This window comes from Mizuhopecten yessoensis, unplaced genomic scaffold (genome assembly GCF_002113885.1).
Source record: "Mizuhopecten yessoensis strain PY_sf001 unplaced genomic scaffold, ASM211388v2 scaffold716237, whole genome shotgun sequence".
NCBI classification, from domain to species: Eukaryota; Metazoa; Mollusca; class Bivalvia; order Pectinida; family Pectinidae; genus Mizuhopecten; species Mizuhopecten yessoensis.
In genome coordinates this window covers 259,259-278,088 of record NW_018480016.1, presented here as the reverse complement: position 1 = coordinate 278,088, position 18,830 = coordinate 259,259, and the positions used below count along the sequence as shown (strand labels likewise).

Here is an 18,830-nt window from a genome sequence, read left to right as displayed (position 1 = left end):
AAAAGAAGTCATTCGAAAGTTTGACACCAGTGACCTTGAAAGTGAAAAAAGGGTATTTGTTTAAACAATATAATTGGTCTTTACCCCAGCATCTACATGCCAAATAGCTCTTCTATATTCAGAAATAGTTGTTTGAAAGTAGGTCATTTTAAGAAACCATCCTTTTTTTTTTTTAGCAAAACTTACTGCAGGTCAAATATCATGATTCTAGGCCTCTTGATTATTTAGAGGCTGTTGTTTAGAAACTTAACAAATATGATCTCTATAATGTTGAAAGTGGGTCAGGGTCATTCATTTGAACACACTTGATAGCCTTTTGCTCCAAGATGCTACTGACAAAATATTATTACCCAAGGCCTTTTGGTTATTAAGAAATTGTTTCAAAATGGAAACACACTTGACCCCTGTAGCCTAGAAAATAAGTCAACTTCATTCCTTTTAACAAACTTGACAGCCCTTCATTTGGATATTCTATAGAGATCCTGAATTTTATAAAATGTAGTTCTAACTTTAACGCAGCATATCTAAATCTGATAACAAGAGGCCCAGAGGGCCTGTATCGCTCACCAGTGAAAAGTGTTTCTTTTGTTACATGAAACTGACATATAGGTAACTTCAGAACAAATTTGGTAACTAGAACACAAGACATTTTAACATCTCTAAAACGCTTCTTAAGATATTGTTGTTTGAAATTTGAGTGTGAAATTAATTTTAAAGCTTTTCACCCACGTTGACCTTTGACTCCGACTAGCATTTAAAGTTGACTTTTGACCTCATTACTGTAATAAAGAAAAAGATTCGCACTGCTGGTCTACATAACATACCCAGGTATCATGACTCTAGTCCAAATGGTTCTTAGGATATTGTTGTTTGAAGTTTTTAACATATTTGACCCCTGTGACCTAGAAAGAACGTCAATGTCATTTTAATGAGGAACTTTATAGCACTCCATTCCAGGTACCTACTGGCCAAATATCATGACCCTGGGCCTTATGGAACTTGAGAAGAAGATTGTTAAAGCTTTTAACCCATGTTGACATTTGACCCCCGACTAGCACTTAAAGTTGACCTTTGACCTCCTTACTGTAATAAAGGGAAAGATTTGCACTGCTAGTCTACATAACATACTGAAGTATTATGACTATAGTTCAAATGGTTCTTGGGATATTGTTGTTTGAATTTTTTAACATATTTTACCTCTGTGACTTTGAAAGTAGGTCAGGTCATTTTAATAAGGAAACTTTATAGCGCTCCATCCTAGGTACCTACTGACAAAATATCATGACCCTGGGACTTATGGAACTTGAGAAGAAGATTGTTAAAGCTTTTAACCCATGTTGACATTTGACCCCCGACTAGCACTTAAAGTTGACCTTTGACCTCATTACTGTAATAAAGGGAAAGATTTGCACTGCTGGTCTACATAACATACTGAAGTATTATGATTATAGTTCAAATGGTTCTTGGGATAATGTTGTTTGAATTTTTTAACATATTTTACCTCTGTGACTTTGAAAGTAGGTCAAGGTCATTTTAATGAGGAAACTTTATAGCGCTCCATCCTAGGTACATTTAATGTACCTACTGACGAAATATCATGACCCTGGGCTTATGGAACTTGAGAAGAAAATTGTTAAAGCTTTTAACCCATGTTGACATTTGACCCCCGACTAGCACTTAAAGTTGACCTTTGACCTCATTACAGTAATTAAGAAAAAGATTCTCACCACTGGTCTAAATAACATACCCAGGTATCATAACTCTAGTCAAAATGGTTCTTAGGATATCGTTGTTTGAATTTTTTATCATTTTTGACCCCTGTGACCTAGAAAGAACGTCAATGTCATTGTCATTTTAATGAGGAAACTTTATAGCACTCAATTCCAGGTGCCTACTGGCCAAATATCATGACCCTGGGCCTTATGGAACTTGAGCAGAAGATTGTTAAAGCTTTTAACCCATGTCGACATTTGACCCCTGTCTAGCACTTAAAGTTTACCTTAGACCTCATTATTGTAATAAAGAAAAAGATTCGCACTGCTGGTCTACATAACATACCCAGGTATCATGACTCTAGTCCAAATGGTTCTTAGGATATTGTTGTTTGAAGTTTTTAACATATTTGACCCCTGTGACCTTGAAAGTAGGTCAAAGTCATATAAATGAGGAAACTTTATAGTACTCCATCCCAGGTACCTACTGGCCAAATATTATGACCCTGGGCCTTATGGAACTTGAGAAGAAGATTGTTAAAGCTTTTAACCCATGTTGACATTTGACACCCGACTAGCACTTAAAGTTGACCTTTGACCTCATTACAGTAATTAAGAAAAAGATTCTCACCACTGGTCTCAATAACATACCCAGGTATCATAACTCTAGTCTAAATGGTTCTTAGGATATCGTCGTTTGAATTTTTTAACATTTTTAACCCCTGTGACCTAGAAAGAAGGTCAATGTCGTTTTAATGAGGAAACGTTATAGCACTCCATTCCAGGTACCTACTGGCCAAATATCATGACCCTGGGCCTTATGGAACTTGAGCAGAAGATTGTTAAAGCTTTTAACCCATGTTAACGTTTGACCCCCTACTATCACTTTAAGTTGACCTTTGACCTCATTACTGTAACAAAGAAAAAGATTTGCACTGCTGGTCTACATAACATTACTAAGTATCATGACTCTAGTCCAAAAGGTTCTTAGGATATTGTTGTTTGAATTTTTAAACATATTTGACCCCTGTGACCTTAAAAGTAGGTCAAGGACATTTTAATGAGGAAACTTTATAGCACTCCATCCCAGGTACCTACTGGCCAAATATCATGGCCCTAGGTCCTCCAGTTCTTCAGAAGAAGTCGTTTAAAAGAAAAAGTTGACGGGCGGACGACAGACGCCGGATGCCGCAGTACGGCATAAGCTCACAGGGCCCTTTGGGCCAGGTGAGCTAAAAACACATTAAGGTAGACATTTAAGCAATGATATAAGTAGGAAAATAATTTATTCGGTCACAGAGGTACAAATTTCATGGTATGCCCGACATGTTTGATTATTGGAGCATAAAAGATCAATCAGATTCATGTTCATGTTTCAAATTCAAAGTGTATTTCAAAACAACAAATAAAACTGAGATCAACATTTCAATTTTTAATGCCATTCAGTTAAAAGAATTTATATTTTTAAATACACCTCCAATTCATCAGAAGGACTTTTTATGTCATATTTGATCTACCATCATGTACTAGTGTATCTATGAGGGATCTCACACACAACATTACATGATAGAGAATGAGGTTAAAAACTTATGCGACATTCAAACCACACAGTCATAGATGGGCAAACCTTATTAAACTATTATATGTACAATGTACAGGAACATAACAAATATCTCATAATCATCACATACAATACTATTGACCACCCATTTTGTAGATTACTTTGGGAATCAAACCAACCCTTCAGTCAATATAGCTGCTGTCACAGATGGAGATATCGATGTGTGTAACCAGTGGTAAGTGATAAGAGCAGTTCACGTAGAAATTATATCAATATCTCAGTCCAAACATCAGATCAATACAGCTCCAGACAATACCAGTATCAGATCAATATGTTACAGCTCCAGACCATACCAGTATCAGATCAATGTTACAGCTCCAGACCATACCAGTATCAGATCAATACAGCTCCAGACCATAACAGTATCAGATCAATGTCACAGCTCCAGACCATACCAGTATCAGATCAATATGTTACAGCTCCAGACCATACCAGTATCAGATCAATACAGCTCCAGACCATACTAGTATCAGATCAATGTGTTACAGCTCCAGACTATACCAGTATCAGATCAATATGTTACAGCTCTAGACCATACCAGTATCAGATCAATGTTACAGCTCCAGAACATACCAGTATCAGATCAATACAGCTCCAGACCATACTAGTATCAGATCAATGTGTTACAGCTCCAGACTATACCAGTATCAGATCAATATGTTACAGCTCCAGACCATATCAGTATCAGATCAATGTCACAGCTCCAGACCATATCAGTATCAGATCAATATGTTACAGCTCCAGACCATACCAGTATCAGATCAATACAGCTCCAGACCATACTAGTATCAGATCAATGTTACAGCTCCAGACCATACCAGTATCAGATCAATGTTACAGCTATAGACGATACGGTATCAGATCAATGTTACAGCTCCAGTTGTTACCAGTATCAGATCAATGTTACAGCTCCAGACCATACCAGTATCAGATCAATGTTACAGCTCCAGACCATACCAGTATCAGATCAATGTTACAGCTCCAGACGATACCAGTATCAGATAAATGTTACTGCTCCAGTTGAAACCAGTATCAGATCAATGTTACAGCTCCAGATGATACCAGTATCAGATCAATGTTACAGCTCCAGATGATACCAGTATCAGATCAATGTTACAGCTCCAGACCATACCAGTATCAGATCAATGTTACAGCTCCAGACCATACCAGTATCAGATCAATGTTACAGCTCCAGACGATACCAGTATCAGATAAATGTTACTGCTCCAGTTGAAACCAGTATCAGATCAATGTTACAGCTCCAGATGATACCAGTATCAGATCAATGTTACAGCTCCAGATGATACCAGTATCAGATCAATGTTACAGCTCCAGACCATACCAGTATCAGATCAATGTTACAGCTCCAGACAATACCAGTATCAGATAAATGTTACTGCTCCAGTTGAAACCAGTATCAGATCAATGTTACAGCTCCAGATGATACCAGTATCAGATCAATGTTACAGCTCCAGATGATACCAGTATCAGATCAATGTTACAGCTCCAGACAAAACCAGTATCAGATCAATGTTACAGCTCCAGACCATACCAGTATCAGATCAATGTTACTGCTCAAAACGATACCAGTATCAGATCAATGTTACTGCTCCAGACGATACCAGTGGTGCCATGGGTTTATACCGCATGATGTGTTGATCCCCCTTCTGTAGGTCCACAATCTCCTCTCTATAATAATAAAGGAATAATCAATTAATAAACCATAGGTCAACCACCAGTCCCTGTGAAAACGACAGTTACACACTAATTAATATATATTCTTATTCATCACATGACTACCATGCTCCTTTTATATTTGTGGAACCCTGAAAATAATTGCTGCAATATCAAAGTTTTACTTTTTATACAAACAATGTACATATTAAATGTTGCGACACGTTTAATACGTACATTGTTTGTGAAGAAAGTAAAACTTTGATATCACATATTTCCAAACTGATGAATCTTATTGAAGATAAATGCTGCAAATTTATTTTATATACTCGACTGCTTTTTGTCTTATTTCGGGTATTCATAAAAGTTTGTATCGTGAAACAATTTTTACGGCTTTAACTCATTCACCCCTGAAATTTCATAATGAACTATTCCAACCTTTGAATTGGAAGGGTTCAAATGTGTCTTCAGGGGTCAATGAGTTAAACAATGAAAGGAAGTACCCACAAACATGATTATATACCAGGTAGCATCATTCAACATGACTATACTCTAAACCAGGACATTTTCGCAGTAGTTTAATTTTCACCTTTTTCACCCTCGGTAATGAGGGCAAATTTATCATCACAACATACATATGTACAAATGTGAAGGGCGAAATTAAAACTGGGAAAATATGGATTTTACCGACAAAGGGCGAACATTTGACTGAGTGAAAATTTCCTGGTACACAGTACCATACCATGCATTAATTACATGGTTACACCCATGTGATAGTTTAGCATATCACCCCATCTAGTAACACTACTTCTGACAACACACGGAGGACAATTAACAGGATGTCAAATGGTGCCAATGAAGTCCAGACTGTGGTCAACACTGAGGACAATTAACAGGATGTCAAATGGTGCCACTGAAGTCCAGACTGTGGTCAACAAGTGCACTGAGGACAATTAACAGGATGTCAAATAGTGCCACTGAATTCCAGACTGTGGTCAACACGTGCACTGAGGACAATTAACAGGATGTCAAATGGTTCCAATGAAGTCCAGACTGTGGTCAACACGTGCACCGAGGACAATCAACAGGATGTCAAATGGTGCCAATGAAGTCCAGCCTGTGGTCAACACGTGCACTGAGGACAATTAACAGGATGTCAAATAGTGCCACTGAAGTCCAGACTGTGGTCAACACGTGCACTGAGGACAATTAACAGGATGTCAAATGGTGCCAATGAAGTCCAGACTGTGGTCAAACAAACCACAAATATCCTTAAAATTTTCTGAATAGTATTTTGAATTGGTTACCTTATTAAAACAATATGGCTTTGAGGATTAACATGTTTGCCAGCATTTTAACCCCAGTGGGTTCAACCGCTGACATCAGGATTTGTGGTAGATCTTAGACAGTTGTCACTTTGCCTCAACAAAATAAGAAATATATGGATTCTTCCAACAACTGCTAATAATTCTCTACTCCTGGAATGCTTTCAAAGAAGAAAATATCACTATCACTTAAGAGTCACATGAGCTTATTAATTGGTTTATATCTCGTTACATTAGCCACAATCGATACCCTCAGGTAAAATGTCTGTATATTGGAGCGAGATATTCACGGCCAGGCTAATTAACAGAATGCTGATACTGCTGTCAGAGAGCAGAATCAATATAGATAACACAGCAAAACTGATAACCATTCTCCAGGTAGAATTTATCACGAAAAACAGGCCCAATTGGCTGGCATTGCTCTTCTGTTATTTAATACATTTAATTGAATTCTGAACTGCTAATACCATGGTACATGGTGGCAATACATGGATATATAATGTGTCACCCAATCAACAGATCAAATAGCAGCAATCTTTGTTCCTGCAAGCGTCTATTCTAGATACTCCAGGGGTTACCTCACTAATGCTCTCTGCACCCCTGGAATAAGTCATGACAAAGGCTCAGTGTACATCACTTTGTTGATGAGACCAGAAATTTAGTTTGATCCTTTGATGTACATCAAAAGAATTTCTCAGTCACATAATGGTAAAAACTGACTTGCTTTAATTGAACTGGAGTGATGCTCTCTGTAACCTTCAAATGACGGGTATCAGCCTAGCGATTGGTCAGTTATTTTACCTGAGACTAATCATATAGCTAGCGGGGTGCCTTCAGTTTTACTAGGACATACTCAAGGGGTGCAGAGAGCAAAAGTGAGCATAACTTACCCCTGTAGTATTGAGGAAAGTAATCTTCTTGCCAAATTACCATTACTCTATACACATTACAGTTTTAGGGAAGCTGTAAGGTTGAGCTAGAGTTGTGTAATGAAAGTGTAAAGATGATTTAAATATACACTTTAGACACATTATAAAACAATTTTTTTGAACTTATATAAGTCACTCTTGTTGGCCTGGACTGAATCATACAGGGGTTTTTACCGCGGGAGGAAACCACCCTACCCAGAGGACACTAGGGGGTTTTACCGCGGGAGGAAACCACCCTACCCAGAGGACACTAGGGGGTTTTACCGTTGGAGGAAACCACCCTACCCAGAGGACACTAGGGGGTTTTACCGTTGGAGGAAACCACCCTACCCAGAGGACACTAGGGGTTTTACTGTTGGAGGAAACCATCCTACCCAGAGGACACTAGGGGGTTTTACCGTTGGAGGAAACCACCCTACCCAGAGGACACTAGGGGGTTTTACCGTTGGAGGAAACCACCCTACCCAGAGGACACTAGGGGGTTTTACCGTTGGAGGAAACCACCCTACCCAGAGGACACTAGGGGGTTTTACCGTTGGAGGAAACCACCCTACCCAGAGGACACTAGGGGGTTTTACCGTTGGAGGAAACCACCCTACCCAGAGGACACTAGGGGGTTTTACCGTTGGAGGAAACCACCCTACCCAGAGGACACTAGGGGGTTTTACCGTTGGAGGAAACCACCCTACCCAGAGGACACTAGGGGGTTTTACCGTTGGAGGAAACCACCCTACCCAGAGGACACTAGGGGGTTTTACCGTTGGAGGAAACCACCCTACCCAGAGGACACTAGGGGGTTTTACCGTTGGAGGAAACCACCCTACCCAGAGGACACTAGGGGGTTTTACCGTTGGAGGAAACCACCCTACCCAGAGGACACTAGGGGTTTTACTGTTGAAGGAAACCACCCTACCCAGAGGACACTAGGGGTTTTACTGTTGGAGGAAACCACCCTACCCAGAGGACACGGAGAAATCTATGAGGTTGTGAAGGTGACCCAATACTTGATCACGTTAGATAGGGGAATCAAACCCCGCACTGGCTTTTGAAAGTCAAGTACGCTAAGGTTCTACCCGACCACACAAGGATGAGCTGGGGTTGTGTGTTATAAAGTGTAAGAAATGGAGTTGTGTGTTACTTTAAAGTAAAGGGAAGCGAATCAGACGACACTGAGCGAAGGAAACAACAGCGTCACCAAATAATTGTAGAAACACTCAAGTGTCTGGGTAACTTTGGTTTGACAGTTATCACAGTTGATGTGATAGATCGCTTCATTATATATAAACCATATTCATGAAAATAATTACTGTCCCCAGGGCCAGCTATATTAATGTAGTTCATCCAATATAAAAAGTATGTTGACCGAAAAACCATCACTGTGATAACACAACAAAAACATATAGGTCACAAGTATAAAGTATAATGTGCATTTTTATCAAAATCTATTTATATCTCAAAGATTGATGTCTGGAAACACTTGAGGACCCACATTTAAACTGATAAAGTCCAAAAAAAATAAAGTAATGGAAAGTGTTTTTGTTTAAAAAAACCTTTAGCTTTAATGCAATTAATTAAAGTGAGATACAGTTGTAAAGAAAACTTTAACCCTTTTACCCCTATGTAACTTAAGTAAACTATACCATGCATCGATTTAGATGAGTCCATTATAGTTTACAGTGGTGAAAGGGTTAGGGAGGCCAGAACACAGGCTGAAGGCTAAATTCAGGGTGGTCTTAGGTTATTGCCATAGAAATTGTCACAAAGACTGAACAACTGGACAAATTTTTGCATGAGATGTAGTTTCTTTAAGGTCAGGGTAACAGTGAAAATATGAGTGTACTCTGCCGAAACAAACACGTCCCCCTCCAACGACTAAAATATTCAGTGATATTGTGTTAATGTTTTTTATTTATTTTTTGTCTGAATGTTCATGCTTATGATTGCTGATTCTACTTTTCAGACATACACCAACTAAATCTCTACTACAAACCACCAAACCGTGGTACAATATCATGGTGCACTCTAGATCTATACAAAAGCAGACAAACATGTTTATCCCAAACAGCTGACTGGCTATTTTTAGCCTGAACTTGAACTCCAGTGTATCGCTGGCCTGAACTTGACATAAATACACTGGTACATGTGCAAGGTACATGAAGGGCATGATCTGGATGTGTGTAAGCCCTACAAATATATATTATATATATCTGTGTGTGACTTCAATTCACCAATTAAGTTTGTGAAGGCCACACAGACCTTTTCTATTGTAACTGGATTCACAAAGAATTACTTTTACAATTTGTTAATTAGCAGCAGGGATAGATGCAGGATTTTGAAATGGAGGGGGCTCAACTCCTGAAGAGTTCGAGTATATTTCCTAGGAAATAGTTGGAGAGAAATCATTTTACATTAAAACATAGGGAAGTGAAAAAGCTTTACCACCCCTCGCCCAAAAATAAATGAGACTTTTAGATCGAAAAAACCCCTACTTACAACACAAGTTAACTAATAACCTACAGAATGTTCACGGGTGTCGTGGTTTTAAGTCTTAAATGGCTGTTTAGCTAGGACATTGCAGGAACTAATGAACAGAGAAAAGGCACTTTAAAGAAATAGGTAGCCGCTGCAACAAAAAGGTATTCAACCCTGTTGACCTTTGAGCTGTAGGTTACCAAAAAAAAAAGGTACTTGTAATTAAGTGTGTGCATTACCTTCTAACCATCCAAGTCCCAAGAGCATTTCTTGTGTATGTAACCAGATCAAATTGTATCAAACACTGAATATATCAATATATTATTTCCTTGATATTCTTGTGGCAACTAGTGATCAGGTAGTGATCATATATAATCAGTTGAGAGATGTAATGCACGCATAAGATATATCTTTATGTATAGGACAGGTGTAAATATTTGAAGCTGATGAATCCCAAAATAATCATTTACGACTCTGCCGAAAATCGCACGCTTTGTGCATGTGCTGATCAGGAACCTTGAATGCAGCATCAAATGCCAACATCAGCTGATCCTAAAAAACATTTCAAGTTCTAGGTAATACACACTATCAGCTGATGAGTGATGTAAATCACTGTGGTGAACACTACTCCTAGTGGCCTGGTAGTATATGATCAGCTGTATATCACTAGCAACATTTTACCAGAATGTTTATTTCATCAAGGGAAACAAACTCATGACCAGATTTTTCTTTCTTGATACATTTTTTGGGGTCTGTATTTTTACATACATACATACAAGTCCAACCTGTCTACACTTCTCCCTTGTAACTCTACATACAGGTCCCACCTGTCTATACTATCCATTGTAACTCTACATACAGGTCCCACCTGTCTATACTACTCCCTTGTCTACACTTCTCCCTTGTAACTCTACATACAGGTCCCATCTGTCTATACTACCCCCTTGTAACTCTACATAAAAGTCCCACCTGTCTATACTACTCCCTTGGAACTCTACATACAGGTCCCACCTGTATATTCTACTCCCTTGTAACTCTACATACAAGTCCTACATGTCTATACTACTCCCTTGTAACTCTACATACAGGTCCCACCAGTCTATACTATCCCTTGTAACTCTAAATACAGATCCCACCTGTCTATACTATCCCTTGTAACTCTAAATAAAAGTCCCACCTGTCTATACTACTCCCTTGTAACTCTACATACAGGTCCCATCTGTCTATACTACTCCCTTGTAACTCTAAATACAAGTCCTACCTGTCTATACTCCTCCCTTGTAACTCTACATAAAAGTCCCACCTGTCTATACTACTCCCTTGGAACTCTACATACAGGTCCCACCTGTATATTCTACTCCCTTGTAACTCTACATACAAGTCATACCTGTCTATACTACTCCCTTGTAACTCTACATACAGGTCCCACCAGTCTATACTATCCCTTGTAACTCTAAATACAGATCCCACCTGTCTATACTATCCCTTGTAACTCTAAATAAAAGTCCCACCTGTCTATACTACTCCCTTGGAACTCTACATACAGGTCCCACCTGTATATTCTTCTCCCTTGTAACTCTACATACAAGTCATCCCTGTCTATACTCCTCCCTTGTAACTCTACATACAAATCCTACCTGTCTATACTCCTCCCTTGTAACTCTAAATACAAGTCCTACCTGTCTATACTACTCCCTTGTATCTCTACAGACAGGGACCCCCTGTCTATACTATCCCTTGTAACTCTACATAAAAGTCCCACCTGTCTATACTACTCCCTTGGAACTCTACATACAGGTCCCACCTGTATATTCTACTCCCTTGTAACTCTACATACAAGTCCTACCTGTCTATACTACTCCCTTGTATCTCTACAGACAGGGACCACCTGTCTATACTATCCCTTGTAACTCTACATAAAAGTCCCACCTGTCTATACTACTCCCTTGGAACTCTACATACAGGTCCCACCTGTATATACTACTCCCTTGTAACTCTACATACAGGTCCCATCTGTCTATACTACTCCCTTGTAACTCTACATAAAAGTCCCACCTGTCTATACTACTCCCTTGGAACTCTACATACAGGTCCCACCTGTATATTCTTCTCCCTTGTAACTCTACATACAAGTCATCCCTGTCTATACTCCTCCCTTGTAACTCTACATAAAAGTCCCACCTGTCTATACTACTCCCTTGGAACTCTACATACAGGTCCCACCTGTATATTCTTCTCCCTTGTAACTCTACATACAAGTCATCCCTGTCTATACTCCTCCCTTGTAACTCTACATACAGGTCCCACCTGTCTTTACTACTCCCTTGTAACTCTACATACAGGTCCCACCTGTCTATACTCCTCCCTTGTAACTCTACATAAAAGTCCCACCTGTCTATACTACTCCCTTGGAACTCTACATACAGGTCCCACCTGTATATACTACTCCCTTGTAACTCTACATACAGGTCCCACCTGTCCATACTACTCCCTTGTAACTCTACACTCAAGTCCTACCTGTCTATACTACTCCCTTGTAACTCTACATACAAATCCTACCTGTCTATACTACTCCCTTGTAACTCTAAATACAGGTCCCACCTGTCTATACTATCCCTTATAACTCTACATACAGGTCCCACCTGTCCATACTACTCCCTTGTAACTCTTAACACAAGTCCTACCTGTCTATACTACTCCCTTGTAACTCTACATACGTCTATACTACTCCCTTGTAACTCTAAATACAGGTCCCACCTGTCTATACTACTCCCTTGTGACTCTACATACAGGTCCCATCTGTCTATACTACTCCCTCGTAACTCTACATAAAAGTCCCACCTGTCTATACTACTCCCTTGTGACTCTACATACAGGTCCCATCTGTCTATACTACTCCCTTGTAACTCTACGTACAAGTCCCACCTGTCTATACTACTCCCTTGTAACTCTACATACTAGTCCCACCTGTCTATACTATTCCCTTGTAACTCTACATACTTGTCCCACCTGTCTATACTACTCCCTTGTAACTCTACATACAGGTCCCACCTGTCTATACTATCCCTTATAACTCTACATACAGGCCCCACCTGTCTATACTACTCCATTGTAACTCTACATACAAGTACCCCCTGTCTATACTACTCCCTTGTTACTCTACATACAAGTACCCCCTGTCCATACTACTCCCTTGTAACTCTACTTACAAGTCCCACCTGTCTATACCACTCCCTTGTAACTCTACATAAAGGTCCCACCTGTCTATACTATCCCTTGCAACTCTACATAAAAGTCCCACCTGACTATACTACTCCCTTGTAACTCGAAATACAGGTCCCACCTGTCTATACCATCCCTTATAACTCTACATACAGGTCCCCCCTGTCTATACTATCCCTTGTAACTCTTCATAAAAGTCCCACCTGTCTATACTACTATACAGGTCCCACCTGTCTATACCATCCCTTATAACTCTACATACAGGCCCCACCTGTCTATACTACTCCCCTGTAACTCTAAATACAAGTCCCACCCGTCTATACTACTCCCTTGTAAATCTACATACTAGTCCCACCTGTCTATTCTATTCCCTTGTAACTCTACATACAGGTCCCCCCTGTCTATACTATCCCTTGTAACTCTTCATAAAAGTCCCACCTGTCTATCCTACTCCCTTGTAACTCTACATAAAAGTCCCACCTGTCTATACTACTCCCTTGTTACTCTACATACAAGTACCACCTGTCTATACTACTCCCTTGTAACTCTACATACAAGTACCACCTGTCCATACTACTCCCTTGTAACTCTACATACACGTATCACCTGTCTATACTACTCCCTTGTAACTCTAAATACAAGTCCTACCTGTCTATACTACTCCCTTGTAACTCTAAATACAGGTCCTACCTGTCCATACTACTCCCTTGTAACTCTACATACAAGTATCACCTGTCTATACTACTCCCTTGTAACTCTAAATACAAGTCTTACCTGTCCATACTACTCCCTTGTAACTCTACATACAAGTCCCACCTGTCTATACTACTCCCTTGTAATGTTTCAAAACAATTTACCAAAGTGATCAGTGACTTTGACCTTTGACCTACAGCCTCTGCAACTAACATACTTTATGTCTTTGGTGACCAAATATAGTGGTTTGGTGGTAAAAGGTGAAAAACTTACTCAACTTTTTAGCTTTGTGACCTTGACCTTGTCCTTTAGCCTCAATAAGAGTTCTTTATTAACTGTAGCAAGAATGGTTTTATTCCAATCTGCATCATATCTTTTTAGACTTGCTTACATACATGTAATAGATGCTGAACATCCTACCCATATACAAATACTTTACTTAATTTACTACTGATTCAGTACTGATCATCTATCCAGATCTGTTAAACACTATGGTTTCGATTAATTATGGTAAAGTGGCTTTACATTTGAATATTTTGTTGGCAGCTTTACATTTGATTATTTTGTTGGCAGCTTTACATTTGAATATTTCGTTGGCAAACGGCCATTTCCTTTCATTCTGAGAAATCAGACCATATGAGTCTACATCTTGATTTTATAATTTCTATAAGTAGATTTGATTATTTCTACCCTATTCTGTGTATACTGTACTGTGTCTACTGTACTGTATATAACTGATCGCTTAAGTCCTTATGTAAAGGGTAACATCCTGGACTGGTGCAGGTTTCACCTTGAGAGTATATTTACAGTACTTAGAGAGGGGATATAGTTGGTCACAAAGAGTTCAGGCCTTGTCCATTACAATCCAAATGATATATACTGTATATACTCACCTTTGTGTACTTACTGACCGGTGGAGTGTGTGACTCAGGGGTCCGTACTTTTAAAATTGTTAGGTTTGTCAGGGGAAAAGTAAACTTCATAACCTTTCTTATTTTTGTAATTAGTAAACAATTTCCTCTTCTTTATTTAGTGGTGATAATTTCAATGCTAGAAAAATGCTCTAATTTTCATTTTGTATAGCCAGGAATTCGAAAAGTAATATAGATTAATTTTGTTCCCCAAATAAGTATGGTAAGCTACCAAAGTGGATAGGTAGACAGTGACACTATGGACAGTTCACTGGAAGGGCAGTCATACATATGGTGACAATAGAGGCAGCCGATATATTGTAACAGCGTCAGGGTAAGCGTAAGGGTAACAATGGGTCTGTATAATGGTTATACAACATAAAACACAGATTAAACATGGTTGATATCTGTTAGAAACTTAGGCAGAGAAAAAAAAAAAATCCATTTAAAATTAGTAGTTTCTGCTCATCAATGGCTCAATTCTATTTCTATTGATCTGTGCATTTTTTCTAATTTTCTTTCTGTCGGTGCAATTTAGGGAGAAGTCAAGGCAAGGTCAGATTTTACCCATGTTGTGAACGTTAGTGTTGAATCAGTTCGCACTTTAACTGCTCCTAGCGTTCTTTTGAAACATACATGTCTCATTTACATCGTTAACGTTTCTTACTGAGCAATGAGTAATTTAGGGACAGTGCAAACCAATCAATGACATTGGTACACGATACTTAGAAAAGCAAACAACTCCCCAACAGCCAATGTTACATTGACGCTGATTTTTATATTAAAGCATATTTGAAATATATTTCTAAAAAGATTTTTCTAGGCATCAAGCTGGTTAATTTCAGAGAGAATCATGCAAAAAGTGAACATCTTTTTAATAAAGCTATAGTCCAGTATAAGTTAAGGTTGAATCTAATTTGACCCTATCCTTCCCACTCCACTACAAAGATTTGTTATCGACAAGTTTAACTGATATGAAAATGAAAATATCGTCAAGGGTTTTTAGTTGGTGAGATATCTTTAATTGATTACCCTGTTAAGATAAGACTAAACACAAATTGAAAGGTAAATTTGTTACCCTTACCAGGTGTACCTCTGCAGGGAAGGTTAAGTTTTGTACCTATGATAGAGAGAAGTAGAGATATGGAGTGTTTTTAAAACACCTCCCTGACAGACAGGGAGACAGGTAAACATGTTCTGTGGCAGCTAAACAAAGTGTCAAGGACAGTCTCCATATCAGGAACAAAATGTGGACAAATAAATCACCCTGATATATTAACTGTCTAAATCATTTACTGGCATGGCCTTGACCCAAGTTGGATAACATCCAACAATGGCCATTAATGATCAGCTGATATATAATACTAGAGTTACAGTGTACTTTTATAACAGGGTTTGATTTTCTAAATGATTAAGGAGCTGCGTGACACTAGCAGTGTGTTTTCTACATACATTTTTCAACGGACTGTTCTTTCATGAATTAGGAAAATAAAGCATTATTTTTATTGAAATTGGGAAGATATTTTCTTTTTTCTTTTTAATTTTTGATAAAGCATTTTTAGCAAGAAGTAGCCTGGCAACATTCAGTTCTGAGTTGTAAATCTAGGCAAAAAATCATGGTCAGACGGGTTACAATATCAGACACAGACAGACTTAACATAGAAGTAACAGACACAGAAAAGTAAAGTCTGGTCTCCTGTGTAAAGGAGGAACGACACTGGTATTACATAGAAGTTACAGACACAGAAAAGAAAAGTCTGGTCTCCTGTGTAAAGGAGGAACGACACTGGTATAACATAGAAGTTACACACACAGAAAGGTAAAGTCTGGTCTCCTGTGTAAAGGAGGACTAACACTGGTTTAACATAGAAGTTACAGACATAGAAAGGTAAAGTCTGGTCTCCTGTGTAAAGGAGGAACGACACTGGTATAACATAGAAGTTACAGACACAGAAAGGTAAAGTCTGGTCTCCTGTGTAAAGGAGGACTAACACTGGTATAACATAGAAGTTACACACAGAAAGGTAAAGTCTGGTCTCCTGTGTAAAGGAGGAAGGACACTGGTATAACATAGAAGTTACAGACACAGAAAAGTAAAGTCTGGTCTCCTGTGTAAAGGAGGAAGGACACTGGTTTAATATAGAAGTTACAAACACAGAAAGGTAAAGTCTGGTCTCCTGTAAAAAGGAGGAAGGACACTGGTATAACAGAGAAGTTACAGACACAGAAAGGTAAAGTCTGGTCTCCTGCGTAAAGGAGGAACGACACTGGGATAACATAGAAGTTACACACAGAAAGGGAAAGTCTGGTCTCTTGTGGAAAGGAGGAACGACACTGGGATAACATAGAAGTTACACACAGAAAGGTAAAGTCTGGTCTCCTGTGTAAAGGAGGAACGACACTGGTTTAACATAGAAGTTACGGACACAGAAAGGTAAAGTCTGGTCTCTTGTGTAAAGGAGGAACGACACTGGTACAGCATAGAAGTTACACACAGAAAGGTAAAGTCAAGTCTGGTCTCCTGTGTAAAGGAGGACTAACACTGGTATAACATAGAAGTAACAGACACAGAAAGGTAAAGTCTGGTCTCCTGTGTAAAGGAGGAAAGACACTGGTTTAACATAGAAGTTACAGACACAGAAAGGTAAAGTCTGGTCTCCTGTGTAAAGGAGGAACGACACTGGTAAAACATAGAAGTTACAGACACAGAAAGGTAAAGTCTGGTCTCCTGTGTAAAGGAGGAACGACACTGGTATAACATAGAAGTTACAGACACAGAAAGGTAAAGTCTGGTCTCCTGTGTAAAGGAGGGACGACACTGGTATAACATAGAAGTTACACACAGAAAGGTAAAGTCTGGTCTCCTGTGTAAAGGAGGAACGATACTGGTATAACATAGAAGTTACAGACACAGGAAATCTAACAGTCATAAATTTATTTCAGAACTGTTAAGGATTACTTAATCCCTTTGTAGGTAAATAATTACCTAATTTCACCAAGGTGTAAATTACCATCTTTTCTCTTGATCCTAAAGCTGGTTATAGCAATCAAAAGAAGACATATCCAAATACCTACCAGAAAGTTATTTTCAAAAAATGAACCTGAGCATTCTTAATATTTATCACAACATAAGGACATGTAATGTTTTATGATAAGAAGCCAAAGTCTGGTAATACGCCCATCCATATCTATAGCAGTCCACTAGTAATACTAACAATTGTTTTTTCATTGTCCTACAATAAGCTCATGTCCCTACATTGAGTAATAGATTAGGTATTGGCTATCTGGGCTTACAGCAAGATAAATACGTAATTCCTGTCTACGTTTATGAAAAGTTCCAGGTTATTTTGAGTAACATATTGAAAACTGTACAGTAGTTCCAAAAACATCTCTAATCATTAATCATATTCGTCTGACCTTGAGGTGTTTACTTGTTGAAGCTATAAATGTATGAATAGAAAAGGATGACCTTCACATTAGAACTGAAATAAAATACAGGAGGTTTAGGTTACCCTAGCTACCTACCCTATATTTAGCTGCCTTGTGATAACAAGTGCTGAATACTGAAAATAAACAGATTTGTCAATTGTACATGTGTATTTATTTATTAAAATGGAAAATATTCTTCTCATGGTTCTTATTAAAATTGTATCTAAAGATGAGCTTTTGTGTGATATATATAATTAAGATTCAACTTGTATTCCATAGTGAACTGTTGACCAGGAAACTATAATCGTTACATGTACATTTTAACCTATATACCAGTGACTAGGTGGTGTGTTGACCAGGAAACTATAATCTTTACATGTACATTTTTACCTATATACCAGTGACTAGGTGGTGTGTTGACAAGGAAACTATAATCTTTACATGTACATTTTTACCTATATACCAGTGACTAGGTGGTGTGTTGACAAGGAAACTATAATCTTTACATGTACATTTTTACCTATATACCAGTGACTAGGTGGTGTGTTGACAAGGAAACTATAATCTTTACATGTACATTTTTACCTATATACCAGTGACTAGGTGGTGTGTTGACAAGGAAACTATAATCTTTACATGTACATTTTTACCTATATACCAGTGACTAGGTGGTGTGTTGACAAGGAAACTATAATCTTTACATGTACATTTTTACCTATATACCAGTGACTAGGTGGTGTGTTGACAAGGAAACTATAATCTTTACATGTACATTTTTACCTATATACCAGTGACTAGGTGGTGTGTTGACCAGGAAACTATAATCTTTACATGTACATTTT

At 38.5% G+C, this 18,830-nt stretch overlaps 1 protein-coding gene across 1 annotated transcript in view; it reads right to left on the bottom strand.

The window, feature by feature from the left end:
- Positions 1–4,172: 4,172 nt before the first annotated feature.
- LOC110442251 (DNA replication complex GINS protein SLD5-like) overlaps positions 4,173–18,830 on the bottom strand; it is a 47,260-nt gene continuing 32,602 nt past the window's right edge. Inside the window, exon 7 of the mRNA XM_021485755.1 lies at positions 4,173–5,022. Within this exon, the coding sequence (XP_021341430.1) occupies positions 4,926–5,022 (97 nt within the window). The 3' untranslated portion in view covers positions 4,173–4,925. The remainder of the gene's footprint in view (positions 5,023–18,830) is intronic.